At 48.6% G+C, this 15541-nt stretch overlaps 2 protein-coding genes across 2 annotated transcripts; both read right to left on the reverse strand.

The window, feature by feature from the left end:
• Positions 1 to 4312: 4312 nt before the first annotated feature.
• DFJ58DRAFT_716168 (P-loop containing nucleoside triphosphate hydrolase protein) lies at positions 4313 to 6520 on the reverse strand (the record flags this gene model as incomplete). Its single annotated transcript, XM_041384191.1, has 4 exons — positions 4313 to 4476; positions 4501 to 4693; positions 4744 to 5762; positions 5794 to 6520. 4 exons carry the CDS (start codon positions 6518 to 6520, stop codon positions 4313 to 4315), a joined length of 2103 nt encoding a protein of 700 aa, XP_041244400.1.
• Positions 6521 to 13176: 6656 nt separating this feature from the next.
• Positions 13177 to 15308, reverse strand: DFJ58DRAFT_880282 (uncharacterized protein; the record flags this gene model as incomplete). The annotated part of the gene is made up of 6 exons (XM_041394533.1): positions 13177 to 13185; positions 13247 to 14225; positions 14302 to 14409; positions 14466 to 14594; positions 14649 to 15025; positions 15078 to 15308. 6 exons carry the CDS (start codon positions 15306 to 15308, stop codon positions 13177 to 13179), a joined length of 1833 nt encoding a protein of 610 aa, XP_041244401.1.
• Positions 15309 to 15541: the final 233 nt, after the last annotated feature.

The raw sequence follows: 15541 nt of genomic DNA on the forward strand, positions 1-15541 counted from the left end.
CTGCAAGGGACCAGGGTAGATCTCCTCAAATAAATCCACGGATTCCTGGACGACACAGAGGATAATCAGCTTGTTTGGCTACATGGCACGGCAGGCGTCGGAAAGTCCGCTGTTGCGTTCACGGTAGCTGAGAGGATGAGAGGTCTGAAAGTGACAGAAGAGATGAATGTCGAAAAGCGGCTAGCGGGGACGTTCTTTTTCTCGCGCAAGCACACCAAACGTTGCACAGCTGAATATTTCTTTGCGACACTTGTCTACCAGCTTGCCACCAATTTTCCAAGCATCCACAAGTATGTGAGCAAAATTATTTGCGACAATCCCGCTCTACTAGATCCAGACACATCTATCCGCGACCAGATGGAGGCTCTCTTTCTCCGACCTCTCCGGAAACTCCAACCCAGATTGCGTGGGTGTCAGCCTTTATCGTTTGTCATCGATGTGCTTGACGAATGCACATCCGAACCTGAGCTTACCGAACTCATCCTTTCCCTTGCACGGGCTCTTCGTGAGCCTGATCTACCCGTGACCCACATTCTGCTCACAAGTCACTCGGAATCGCATATTAGCAAAGTCTTTCAGAACGATGAGGTGCGCCAATTGGTGCACGAGATACCCGTGAGAACTTCTGGGGAGGGTGGCATCATTTCGTTAGACGGCGCAGACGTTGACAATGACATCTGTACTTTCTTGTGGCATTCCTTCAGAGAGCTGGAATGTCGCCATCCCGTTTTCCCGCAGCCATCAAAGGATGACCTTGCGAAGCTGGCGAGCCGAGTGGGGAGACATTTCATTGTGGCGTCTATGATGATGAAGTTCATTATCGATGATGAAGACAATGATCCCCATGATCGGTTACAGCTGATGCTCGAGCTCACGAGCGAGCTGTTACCAGGAACGGATGTGTACAAGTTATACGATTGTATCCTCTCCACGTGTGCCGACCCCAAGCGTGCTTACATGCACTTGTCCATTGTTGCTGCTCTCGCACACCCTCTTCCTATCTCCCAAATCTCAACACTCCTTGGCCCTGGTCTTGGCAGGGATGTGCAGAAAACACTGATACAGCTATGGTCTTTTGTGGATATTCCTATCGATACCAGTCTCTCTGTAAATATCCATCACTCGTCCATTCGTGACTATGTCTCCGACTCCTCAAACTGCAGCCTCCATCAAGTATGCAAACACAATATGCCATCACCTCATTCCCAACTCGCCAATTCCTCCCTCCGCTTGATGATGAAGGAGATTAAAGAAAGCACGGCCCTTCTCGATGCGCTCTCAAAATTGAAGAACCACAGCCAAGCTATAGAACCCCAGGACCCCGAGAAATTAAAAGACTCGCTATCCTTCCTCATACAGCCACCGGAGCCACTGTCAATTCTTATCGGCATACTATGGCTTCGGGGTGATCGTGGATCAGATTTACTATCCTGGATAGAGAGCCTGGATGGGCACGCCTGGCTGCAGACCCCAGGAGGGAGAGACTGGTTACGGAAAGAGAGCGGGAATGGCTGGCTACGGACCCAGGGAGGGGGAGACTGGCTACAGACTCAGGAAGGGGTAGACTGGCTGCAGACTCGAGAAGGGAAAGACTGGTTGGTCGAACCATATTGGTATCCGATGAACGAGGTCGTGATTCCGACACGATACCTTTCACCTTACGTGCCGGCCTCCAACGAGTTCATGATTCCGACACTACGCCTTTCACCTTACGTGCCGGCCTCCAACGTGATCGACATTTACAAGTTGGATATCCAGTTATCATACCTTCAGCAGGGTATCCAGTTATCATGTCTTCAGCAGGGTAAGCTGTCATGTACTGTCTACCGGACAACAAACAATGCCTCAAAAAAGAAGAAGAAGAGGGAGAAAAAGAAGAAAAGGCAAGACTCGCCGCAGATCCTGAGAGGGCAAGATTGGCTGCAGACACCGCGTGGACGAGCCTGGCTGAAGACGCCGCGTGGGCAGACGTGGCTGAATACCCAGACAGAGGAGCAGCTGCAGACACCACACAGGCAAATCTGGCTGCTGACCCGGATCGGGGAAGACTGGCTACAGACCTGAGGCGGGCAAGACTGGCTGCAGGCCCTGGGCGAGCGAGACTGGCTGTCGACCCCACGAGGACAAGCCTGGCTGCAGACTTCGCGTGGGCAAGTCTGGGTGCAGACCCAGCGCAGGCAAGACTGGCTGCAGGCTCAGCCTGGGAAATACTGGCTACAAACCCAGCACGGAAAAGACCGGCTGCAGACAATAGGAGTAGAAGACTGGCTGCATACTAAGGGAGGGGATGATTGGCTGCTGACACAGCGCGGACGAAACTGGCTGCTGACCCAGTGTGGGCAAAACTGGCTACAGACCAAATGCGGACGGGACTGGCTGCAGACCCAACGCGGACGGGACTGGCTGCAGACCCAACGCGGACGGGACTGGCTGCAGACCCAACACAGACGGGACTGGCTGCAGACATGGACTGGGCAAGACTGGCTGCAGACCCAGCCTGGGAAAGACTGGGTGCAGACCCAACATGGACGAGACTGGCTGCATGCCAAGGGAGGGAAAGATTGGCTACAGACCCAGCGTGGACGAGACTGGCTGCAGACCCAGCCGGGGCAAGTCTGGCTGCAGACTCAACGTGGACGAGACTGGCTGCGGACTCAGCCGGGGCAAGTCTGGCTGCGGTCCCAGCGTGGACGAGGTTGGCTGCAGACCCAGCTGGGGCAAGTCTGGCTGCAGACCCAGCGTGGACGAGAGTGGCTGCATACCGAGGGAGGGGAAAACTGGTTGCAGACTCAGCATGGACGAGACTGGCTGCAGACTGAGGGAGGGGGAGACTGGCTGCAGACCTGGCACGGGCAAGACTGGCTGTGGACTCAGTGCGGACGAGACTGGCTGCATACCAAAGGAGGGAAAGATTGGCTGCAGACCCAGCGTGGACAAGACTGGCTGCAGACACTGTCGGGGGAAGTCTGGCCGCAGACCCAGCATGGACGAGACTGGCTGCATGCCAAGGGAGGGGAAGACTGGTTGCAGACCCAGCACAGACGAGACTGGCTGCAGACCGAGGGAGGGGGAGACTGGTTGCAGACCCAGCATGGGCAAGACTGGCTGTGGACTCAGTGCGGACGAGATTGGCTGCATACCAAGGGAGGGAAAGATTGGCTGCAGACCCAGCATGGACGAGACTGGCTGCAGAGCCCAGACATGAACACCTGGTTGCACACCCAGGGAGGGCTGGACTGGTTACAGACTCCACACGGGCGAGGCTGGTTGCAGACCCCATGCGGGCGAGACTGGCTGCAAACACCCTATGGACAAGTATGGCAGTCCACTCCCGCGGCGTCTGTCTGGGTTACGATGAGAGAATTCTTGAGCACACTGCAAGCTGTGAGCGAGTATGTCATTGTTCCAGAACTACTGTTACTCCCAGCTTTCCAAGTAGTCCAGCAGTTCAAGGACTTGCCAGATTTCTTGATGTTTCCAATGTTCCTTGCATTATCGCACCAGGACTATTCCACCCCTACATTATCAGAAGGTTCTTTTTCATCCGACTGCGGGGATGTCATTCCTGCTATGAATGCCTTTACCCTTTTGCAAATGAAGCTCGGGAACAAAGTCGATCAGCTTCCGATGCTCTCAAGTACGCCTGTCAAAACTGGGCCACCCATCTCTTGCAAGCTCCAAATCACAAGCTCAATCATGTATTCCAGACTTTCTGGAACTGTTATCTCCTCTCCTGGCTTGAAAGGCAGTGGTGTTTGAAGGGCCTGCAGTCTTGCCTCATTGTTTTATCTCAAGGGCAGAAGCTGGCAAAGGTGTGTCTATTCTCGTCATTCCCTCGCCAGACGTCTGAAAACTGATACTGCCCTGTATCAGGTTGATATCGTTAATTCTTAGCTCGACGCTTACTATGTATGCACTGGTTCTCTTTCTTTCTTTCTGACCTGAAACGGACACTACACGCGATACGGACCTTTTGTTGATTACTAGTGATGTTCAACCGCGCGCACGGGTCTAATCTTTCCATACTTCATAATTTAGTTGTATCTGACATTCAAACGTTCGGAATAGACTGTCTTGTCTAAAATGTGAAAACCCGCTCAGTTTCGGGATTAGATTAGATTATCTTCCTTTGTCCACGAACTTGGAGGTCTTACGCAGTACCATCCATCAATGGACCATCTCTTGTGGCTCGACAAGGATCAGACGACCCGGCCGTTTATCCCCGCATTCTTGGTGCAAAATAGGATTTCATGATTAGTACAACGTCACTAGTGCATGCTATGGAAGAGAAGCTGGAAGCCATGCTGTCAGACTACAACCGATAGCTATGGACGAGTGAATCCAAGGTGGTGCTTGATGCAATTTGAGACTCGTTGGTCCCACTGCTAATCATCCTGCCATCCTTCTTCAAGCGCCGGCCCTGCGCACGGACAACATCTTGCATCCGTTGCTCTGCATCGCCAATATCATGCTGTGCTGTAGATTTAGCAGAACACGAACCACAGCCTTTAGATACGCTGGAAATTTTATTCTTGTGGTCAGTAATCATCTTTGGCGCCTCCCGCAGCGCAAATGCCTTTGCCGGATGTCCATTATGAAGATGCCGAACATGGAATATATGCTTTTCGTTCGAAGGATGGGTCGCATAAGCCCTCATGTAAGAAGTATATGCTCTTCGAGCAAAGTCAGCGTTCTGCAAAGACAATGTCAACACACTTGAATCCCTTTCCAAATTAGACTCACTGACTTGCGCCGCAAAACCCACCGCTCAAAAGAAAGTTGCACTTCTATCGCGTGCGCCTCGTACTCTGAGCCTTTTCCACCGAAACCCTTCGCCAACACACTCTCGATGCTTGCCCCTTCAAGAGTGATGTTGATCTTGTCACCGTCGGACTTTTCTCCCATCACATCGCCTCTCATCTTCCCCTCCACCCATCTCACCCATTCAGATTCGTTGGGCGTGACGATACTCCAAGCTTCACCACCATTGCCCGCACGTGCTGTCCATCCCACCCTGTGCACGTACTCAGTTGCACCGCCTTCAGTGGGCAGGTCGTGCTGTACGACTGCACGAACCAGGGGTAGGTTGAGACCTCGGGATGCCACGGACGTGCAATGGAGAATGGAGGACGCGGGAGCAGGTATCTTGTATTTTGAGGAAGGAATGGCAGAGAATCCCTGTAGAGAGGCGAGACAAATTGGTGTAGGAAGGGAGCCGTGAAGACGGAAGATTGAAGTGCCTGGAAGGAGCGAAGACTGCGCAGCGATTTTACTTTCCTCTTCATCTGCCTCGCTATCTTCGGCATCACTCTTGTCTTCGCCAGGCCCAGAACTTTCCGTCTTCTCGCCGTCCATAGACAAATTGCCTAGCAGACACCAGTGAAAATCGACGGAATCTATACAACTAAGGAATACAATGACTTTCGACCCTTTTTGTCCTTGTGTCCGAGCAAGCAATGAGCGAAGAAGTGCGACAAGCGCAACGAGACACATTTTGAGAGGAACAATAACATATTTCTGGGAGACTTGTGATGGGGGAGTGAAGTTCTCGGGGCTGGTGGTAGCTGTTTTGTTGCCATGTTTTGATGCTGACGAATCCTCCGCCTTCTCGTTGTCGAGTCCCTTGATTACTAGCGGTTGTATTAACATGGTGCCCGCGAGTTTCTGTACGTCTTCACGGATAGTAGCCGAACAAAGAATTGTCCATCTTTGCCAGTCCCAATCCCAACTCCTGACCTCGAAGGTCTTACCGTCCCGAACCGCTTGGAGCGAGGTTCCTCCTCCCATCCAGACCTTGCACAATCCCATTGATAGTGTCCTCAAATCCGAGTTCCATTAAGCGGTCCGCCTCATCCAGAACCAACCATCTACATTTTCCAGCGTCGAAAGAAGATGTGTTTTGCAAATGATCTAGTAGGCAACCTGGGGTGGAGACAATAATTGGAACACCTTTTTGTAGACGCGCCTTCTCGTGCGCACGAGTTGCGCCTCTGCTTAGCAAGCCGGAGACTAACCATCGAGTACGTGGCTTAAGTGTTAACAGTGTTTCTAAAACATCGGAAATTTGTTTTGCTGGTTCACGAGCAGGTGCGATAATGATGGTGAGCGTTCCTATCAAGCGGTCGATCCAGGAGTGTGTACTGAGGGGGAGAAGATCATAGATTATAGGTAGGAGGAACGACATGGTCTTTCCGGAGCCGGTTTGCGATTGTATAAATACGTTGTGTGCATTCATGCCCTCAGAAGAGGGATTCGTGATTGTCAGAAGGGCAGTACATTGAATAGATGTTGGCTTAGTGATACTCATCTTGGATTGTAGGTGAGCGACGAGGAGAGGGTGGAAACCTAGGTCTGCAAATGTGGCTGAGGCAGTCAATGGCACGTTACTTGGTTTAGAGGGTGTTTCTTGGACAACAGAGGGTATAGAAGCTTCGACTTTAGGGTTGTACGAGAACAGAGAGGAGATTATCTGAGTCGGAGGCTTAGCTGGAAGTGCCGGACTGTGGCGTTCTTGGAACATTCACATGAGATGGAAGTTGACTTTTGGTTGACTTAGGAATCGAGCAGGGGAAACTGGCCGAACTAAGTGTTTATTTTGGGGGGGAAAAGGATCAACTACTGTACTAGTAGATAAATGGTGGTTTAAATACTGTCCAGTAAGGAACACTAAAGAATATGAGAGAAGAAAAAAAATGACAAGATACTGTCTTGGTCAGATGACCGTAACGAAGGCTTTTACTAACGCTACATACGCCCTCCAGGTCCACAATAGGGGCACCTGTTAGTGGGGGAAGGATATATCCAAACTGGCTTATTAGCCAAAAACCCTGATACATCATTCAGTTTAGCTATCCACTGTAACACTATCTAGGTTGATGTATCCTTGGGTGGATCCCAGCAGTGGCTTCTGTATACATCATTCCCAGCATATTTTCGCATTTTTGGCCACCTACCCCCCCACAATATTCTCACACTTCATAGCTCCGCATTTTGGGCCACCTACTGTGGGAATTTCCCCACAACACCAAAAACATCGCCCATTTTGGGAATCTCCACAATATCAATTATTCCCACACCCTCCCCACCTTACTGCAGCTTCACCACTACACCACAATAGGTCCCCCCTTGTATCTAAGTAGTAGTTTGGTATATACATGTATAATATACTATAATAGACCGCTTTTTTGTTTATTTGTATGTCTCCTCCTCCTCCAGGGGCCATTTAAAATAGGTTAGGGTATAGAACACTTTCGCACTTTTGCCCCTTTAATAGAGAAGTGTTCTAGGATCCTCAGACCATGTTTAAGAATATATATGAAGAGATTCCAAGCCTTGTTTGACCCCCTGAAGCGCCCTACATCAATAGATATGGCATATATACAGAAAATACAAAATATGTTCTCATGTATTAATTTCTAGGTACAGAGCCTTTGAAACATGATTCCCAGCATCTATCCAACAGTATTAAAAATGTATCAGAAGCTCAGGACCATAGGATAAGACCCTGCTGTGTAGTACATCCCCCCTCTCCTGATGGTTTACCTCCTGTGAAAATTTTCCTGTAGGACCGGACCTCAAGTATTGCATGGGGTCAATTCCTATGCATATTTAGAGTATATCTATCACCTAGCTACTCCAGAACATCCACAGGGTCCTTCCACAGGAACATAAATATAATATATCGCAATTTTGACAATTTTGATGTTTTTCATTCCCTTACTCTTGCACAAATAATCCAAGCTGGTCATATATCATCATTGGGGCACATATACATGCTTTGTGTGCCCAGGATCAGCTCATAATAGGCCGGAGATTTCAGATCATGTGTATGCTTACTATTTCTACTGATTAGGGGCCCATACCTTTAAAACATCGGAATTTAATGATCAGACGTCTGTAGTACATCTCACATACATTCAGCATCATAGTACTCAAGTTATAGAAAGATCTACCCAGGATTGAGGACTGGGGAAGTAAATAGATAAGAAATTGAGTGTGGGAAACTTCAAATGCTCAAGACATTGAAAGTGGTCAGTAGTGGGATTCAAAGTAAAATTTTGAATATTCAAGAAACACACTGAAAGCGCGTTGAAACGTGTTTGAAAGAATTGCGAAATTTTTCAAAGTGTGAATTTAAACTCCACTCAATTACCTTAGCCACACATACAAGTCAACGATTAGGGGTTAGGGTTAGACGCAATGCCTCGAACATCCGTGCGTCAAGACCTCTTACACCAGCTAGATGCTGCTTCGCTGCAAGTTGCATTGGCTCGTATAGAGCATGCTAGACGTAATACAGAAGATTCTGAATCAACCGGCTCTGATAGCTCAATCCTAAGTCCTATGATTATATCTCCAATATCTCCTCTATCAGATATGTTTGATGGTTCAACTAACTCAAGTACCCGACTCCTCCGATATCAATCTACACTTTCTGCGCCTTTTGGGAGATATTGTAGCGCTTCGTGATGAAATAGAGAGAGCACGGGTCCTCCATCGCCCTGACGAGCCCCCCATGCGTGCGCCGCAGATTCAGCTCTTACCTCATTTTGCTGCCCATCGCCCAGATCTCTTTCACCAGAAATTGCGTGTATACCCTGACGTTTTCGATGACATCCTCGACTATATCAGTGATAGTCCCATTTTCCAAAACCACTCGAACAACTGTCAGCTTCCCATCGCCTTACAGCTTGCAATATTTCTAAATCATGCAGGTCACTACGGATATGCGATAGCTAATGAATATGTCTGCCAATGGGCGGGTGTTAGCGTCGGATCAGTTACTAACTGCACCAATCGTGTCATGATCGCTCTACTCGAGCATCATGACGAATTCATCTTCTTCCCAAGTCTCACTTTGAATGATGCTGCTTGTGCCCGAGACTATGTCTCAAAGATCTGCCCACAATGGCATAATGGTATCTTTGCTATGGATGGCTCTATGGTTAACCTCTGCTATAAGCCGGGGCTCTTCGGAGACACATTTTACAACCGCAAGTCCAATTTCTCCCTTAATTGCTAGGTATGTTGTTTTTCTTCTCAAATTTTAACTGATAGACCTCTTATAGGTAGTGGTAATGCCTCATAACCTCCTTATAGTGGATTATTCAATCAGCCACGTCGGTAGCGCACACGACGCATATGCTTTCCACTCAACACACATTTTTCAAGAGCATGAGACGCTCCTTGGAGATGAGCACTGGATCTGGGCTGATAGTGCTTACCCTTTGGAGACCTGGTGCATCGTGCCATTCAAGAAGCCGCGCAATGGTGCACTGAAGTGGGAGCAAAAAAAATTCAACTTTAATCTGTCTACGGTATGTGTATTATTTTTTTTCGTTGTGTGTACTTACTAATTTTTGGACTTAGGTCTGTGTTCGTATTGAGCATGCCTTTGCGGCACTCAAAGGCCGTTTTCAGTCCCTCTGTGAGCTTCGACATCCAATACAGACCGAGAAGCACCTCGAGTACACTTCGTACTGGATCATGTGCTGCTTGATCCTCCACAATATGGTCATCCGGTTCGAGGAACGGCGTCGCATCGACACTACAGATTGGGCCAGGAGGCAGGATGGGTCTGTAGAGGAGCAGGAGGAGGAGGATGTTGGCGAGGACGGAGCTGGCGATATGACATATGCAGGAACTCCTGGACAGGCGTCTCGCAGTCGGTTGATGGACCACTTGCTTATCACACTTGAGAGGCGGAGGCAGGCAGAGCAGGAGCAGACAAGGTGCAACAGGTAACAGTAGGGACATATACAACATGTAAAGCATGGACATACAACAATGAGATTAGGAATGCACATATCAACGTGACGCGAATGAAAGACAAATGTATTATGAATTAAGTGGACGAGGAACCCCCCTTTGATGAAGACACTTCTTTCAGGTTGATCAACTCAATTTCAAGGCGAAGGGCAGCCGCCTTCTCAGACTGAACTTTGGCCTGTGCTTCGAGAAGACAAAGCTCGAGTGCCTTTGCCTCCTGTGACCGCGTGTGCACTGAAGCAGCTTCATCACGCTCTATTGCACCCTGGTCTCGTTGGAATTAGAGCTCACACTCTTGGTGGAGAGCATTGACTTTGGCGATTTTATACTTGGAGGAAGCTGCCTTTGCAGAGTAGATGTAACTCATATCGTCAGTGAGAGACCCCACCTGGTCAAGCATATCTGACGTTCCCGATTGAACGCACCCTGAAAGGTTGCGCTTGTGCTGAGTTTGTTGGCGTGAGGGCTGTGAGTCTACACGGGACGATGAAGAGAACGTCCGTGCAGATGAGCTGGGGGTATTGGATGATGAGGATGCCATAGATGCTGGCTTTTTTGCACGAGGGGGGCCACAATTCATGGCACAACTGACATGAGACTTGCCAGTGAAAGCCGCTTCACGGCGATCATACTCAGAGGCATGATTTAATGGCTTGAAGGTAGGGGGGGGGGTGAGGGGGACATTTGGTATGGGCATTTGCTGCTTAGACGCCGCTGAGTATCACTCTGATCCCCATAGTTATCTTCCTCCATCTCCAAGTCCTCAGCGCCACCATCCCAATTTCCCTCACCCATTGTGTAGTCCAACTCTTCAGGCACAGGGTCGTAGACGTTATATGTAGGGTCATAGTCGTCATGAGCAGGGTCATAGGCCTCAGTAAAGGTGGCAGGTGGGGCGCTGTCAGCAGGAGGGTTGCGTATGTTAGAGGTGGTAGCGCGAGGAGCGTCATCATCCACGATGTCATCAGGATCAAAATCTAAAGCCCTCTCTTTCCCCTTTGGTTGTGAGCGTACCACAGAGCTAGAGGCAATCAGTTTGATTTTAGGTTGGGTGAGCGTGTGGAGGCCACCAGCACGATCTTTGCCAGGAACAGAGGAGAAGGTCTTTGGAGAAAAGGCAGTGTTGTCCTTCCACAACGCATCAAGGTCTTCGAACCACGGAAATTCAGATGCTACTTGCACTGTGATTTTTCTAGTTTGATAAGATAATTTAAATAATTTAAAACAAAACTTACCTTGCAGATTTACTTTAGCCTGAGGGTCGAGAGGGTTTACGCCAGCGCCAGTCATCCCAAACCGAGCAATTGCAGCCTTATACTTCCCCCTGAGACTGAGATTTTGTCATTAGTATGTACAGACGAGATGGGAACAAAGTACATACTATGTGAGGCGATTGGCAACAGCTTGTCCAAACTTTGGCCTATTCTCTTCTACAGCATACTGGGGCCCATATACCGGGTCATTGGCAAAGATATGTTTGGTGATTACAAGGTGGATTTCGGCTTTACTCCTGCCAGAAGGACGATCAGTGCTGATCGTCATATCGCGTTGCTTTTTGTTGTCGGAGAAGAGTATGCGACAGTCGGGTGAATGTACAGCAAGCCAGGATACAAGAGGGGTAGTGCGATCATGGTTGACAGTTTCCCATCTGATCTTGGAAGGGGCAAAGTTGGTATCATCCCCAGGAGTCGGAGTGGCATCTCCATCATTCAGATCTGCTGCATGTTGATATTGGGGGGGGGGGGGGGGGGGGGGGGGGGGGGGGGGGGGGTCTGGATGGTCGGTACCTCCTCCTCCTCCTCCTCCTCCTCCTCCTCCTCCTCCTCCTCCCCTCCCACGAGTCACAATAGTGGTACCCCTCGCCCTCGCCCTAGCCCTAGCCCTCGCCCTGCCATGCGAAGGTTGCGGTGGTTGCGGTGGTTGTGGTGGTTGTGGTGGTGGTTGGAACTGGCTCATATTCAGACCAGCAGATATTTGAGAAAGCTGTTGGAGGCATGCTGAACGTCTTACAGCAGATGGGCGTATTGGGGCATCGTTCATGTGTAGCATGAAGTTTTGATTTCAGACTCCGATGCCTGCTGCCGGGGTTCCGAAAAGTTTGCATGTTTGTTAACGCTTTCAGGGAAGTTTCAAGACCAGTTTTGAATCCCACTAGTTAAGAAGTTGTAGGACTTTTATGCTGCATCAACTGACTTCACTACCACATCCCTTCCACATCCCTTCCACTCTCAGGGCAAAGTGTAGTATAGGTTCCTTGTGTAGTCTAACATGTTTTTAATCAAAATTTAATGAAATATTTGACCTATATCATATATAAATGTGAATTCTGTGTGATATGTGTCAATTGTCACTTTTCACACATATGTTCTTTTGCATTCATTTCACTCAATACTTGATGGATCTTTCTGAAATTTGAGATCTGTGATACTGAATATATATGACATGCACTCCAGGTGTCTGATCATTAAATTCCGATGTTTTAAAGGTATGGGCCCCTAATCAGTAGAAATAGTAAGCATACACATGATCTGAAATCTCCGGCCTATTATGAGCTGATCCTGGGCACACAAAGCATGTATATGTGCCCCAATGATGATATATGACCAGCTTGGATTATTTGTGCAAGAGTAAGGGAATGAAAAACATCAAAATTGTCAAAATTGCGATATATTATATTTATGTTCCTGTGGAAGGACCCTGTGGATGTTCTGGAGTAGCTAGGTGATAGATATACTCTAAATATGCATAGGAATTGACCCCATGCAATACTTGAGGTCCGGTCCTACAGGAAAAATTTTCACAGGAGGTAAACCCAGGCTATACTGTTAATATTAAGCATAATATTGTCTAGTGAGAAACAGTATGGTTTTGTAAGTTTGTCTCTTAGGGCTTCACTACCAATGGTGATGCTTAATGCATTCCCACGATGCTTAACGCTCCAGACACTCATTCTGGCGATTTTTGACCAATCTAGGACGAAATACCAATTCCTGGGGTTCCTTTGATTTGTTCCTGTAGCCAGCAGATCTATACATCTAGATCGTGGTTCTGGTGGTTCCTCAAATCGGGTCAGGATCTTGCAGTCGAAATTTCACTAAGTCATTTGCGAGTCGGCCATTCTCACTAGACAGTATTATGCTTAATATTAACAGTACAGCCTGCACCTGTTGTCTCCTTTGATTTGTGTAGTAGCAAGAGGGAATGTACACTTGCACAATTCATTGAAGTCCGGATCAATGCTCAACCTCAAAAAGATGTCTCTTAAGTCAGTTTGGAATTTGTGAGTACAGCGTTGAATTTCGTATGTCATTAATGATCAAGAGCAAGAAAAATTTGATATATGTACTACCACTATTATACGACGACATGTATACGAAAAACGAGGGACAAGAACACAATAAGTCACAATTATAGGTACTGAAAATGATGCGAGAGATGTGTCAGTAAACGATTCAATGCATTGAGCAAGTGTAGACACACGTTCAAAAAAAGTCCTATCTCCGAGTTCTCGCTCGCTTGTTGATTTGGCCAATTTGGTTGCCTGCGCCATACGGGTGGACTCCTGCCGAATACGACCAGTCTTTCGCAGTGTATTCGAATCAGCGGACTCGATAACCTCCATGACCGTGTCGACAGCCTTTGATGCGCGCTTTCGTTTTGCCTTGAGTGTTTTCTCTGGTGCGCTATGTTGCACTTCTTCATTTTGTGGGGTCTCCGCCACAGGAGACGCAGGAGGTATGGAAGGGAGAACTGGGGCAGGGAGTGACGGGGAAGGGAGAACCGGGGCAGAGAGTGACGGGGCAGCGAGAACTGGGGCAGCGACAACCGGGGCAGCGACAATGGGTGAAGGGAGAACTGAGGAGTGACATGGAAGGGAGTGGGAAGGGAGTGACGGGGAAGGAAGTGACGGGAACGTGAATTGTGGGGTTGCTATAGGTGGCAAAGAAGGTAGCGAGTGCGATGCTGCCGATTGGGTAAACAAATGTGGTGTGATTGGGGACAACTGTAGTGCAGGGGGGAAAGAGTTTGTTGAAGACAGGAATGAGTGCAGTGCAGGTGGCGTCCCCCAGGTGGAAGTGCTTGTAGACCCATTGGGCATGCTTTGAGATCCGTCAAGTAAGGGGCGGAGAAGAGGCGGCGGATTTTCCCAATTCGGCGCGTCAAATGATTCTGTGGAATCTTTTGTGAATGAGACGTCTTGGAGGCTGTATCCGTTGGATGACTGCTGACCGACACTGGGGAAGGAGACGGATGGGTCATGTTGGAGGTTGTAGAGCTCAGTGGAAGCAGGGGGTGCAGATAAAACCAGAGGCGGTGATTGAACAGATGTTGTAGCCGGAGGTGTTGTGGTGAGTGCATCTGGCTGAGAGCAGCTGGAATCAAGTGACTGGGAATTGGATGGGGTGGATGGCGTACTACTAGATGCTGAAGCATCATAGTCGATTGCACGTGTCTTCCTGATGTGCGGTGCTATGTTTGAAGGTGCAAACATTGAACATTGAGTCTTTACTAGTAGTATGGGAAGGCACTTACTGAAAAATCGTGCCAATGAAGTCGACATACGCCTTCAAGTGTGTCTCGTTGAATTGCGGTGTCGCTTGTTTCCAATTGAGGCCAGTTGCATTCACACCTGAATGGTAACTGCAGTGCCTGTGAGATTCCCCGCGCTCACAGATCAACAACAACATCTTATCTACCTCATGGCATTAATATTTCCGTCCAAACGTGGGTCTGGTCCAGCGCCGATTAGACTCCATTCCCAACCCGTCATGTCTTTGATGACTTGCATGAATTGTGAAATCGGACCCATACACTCAGTAAGTGCCCTGTAAAATCATCCATTGAGCAAGTTAAAGCGGGAGTGTTGTAGAATGGTATACATAGCATATTGAGCGTTGGTAGGGGCCTCATCTGTCTTCTTGAGGACTTCTGATGCCTTGGCATCCCGTTCCTCCTGAACCTTTGCCCTACACAAGGCCTTCAAATCCTCACTCGCATCCTCATAAGCTGTGCGTGTCATCGATCTCACAGCTCCCAACTTTTCATTCTTGGTACTAAGGCTGCCTGAAGCGATGCCCTCCTTCATTTGCGGCTGAACATCATTTGCATACCTCATCTTTGAGAATATTTCAACCTCTGTGTGGACGCGGGTGCCCTTGGCTTTGCTGGTGAGCATCTGTCGAATTGTTTTGCCCATTGCGTTTACAGCAGCGCGGCCGCTTTTCTGAGAACGGTAGTTAAACCAATTCTTGATTTTCTTATGAAATGGTAAGCGCGTCTAATTGGTTCTCATGAAATGATAAACTCACCTTTTGCCTGAGATCAACAGCTGTGCCTTTCGCCTCTTTTTGCTCTTCTGACAAGACTTCCGGCGCTTCACCAAAAATTGCAAGTTCCTCAGGGAACCTTCTGAACCACTCTGAGAACACAGGGCCCCAGAATTGTGTTACAGACGACCCGGCTTGTGCCTTCAAAAAATCATTGTACTTCGACTCAAGGTAAGCTTTCTGGTCTGGTGTTGTCCATTCTGCAGGTGGCATCTGCCCCCGCCACATCAGTATCATCTTAATTAAATTTATGAAATGTATGTCATGGCTTACCTTGGCCCTTTTGACAGTCACTTCGCGGGTGTCCCAAGTTGGAGCATTTGCGCCCACCAACCCGAAATTAAAGTTCAAATGCACACGAGGTCAGTCAGTTGTCCAATCACAATGCATCGGAGCTAAAATCAGGCTCATATAATCATTCTATAATCGTCCTCGGTTGAAATTTT

The sequence above is a fragment of the Suillus subalutaceus genome (genome assembly GCF_016647625.1).
Source record: "Suillus subalutaceus strain FC151 chromosome Unknown DFJ58scaffold_46, whole genome shotgun sequence".
NCBI classification, from domain to species: domain Eukaryota; kingdom Fungi; phylum Basidiomycota; class Agaricomycetes; order Boletales; family Suillaceae; genus Suillus; species Suillus subalutaceus.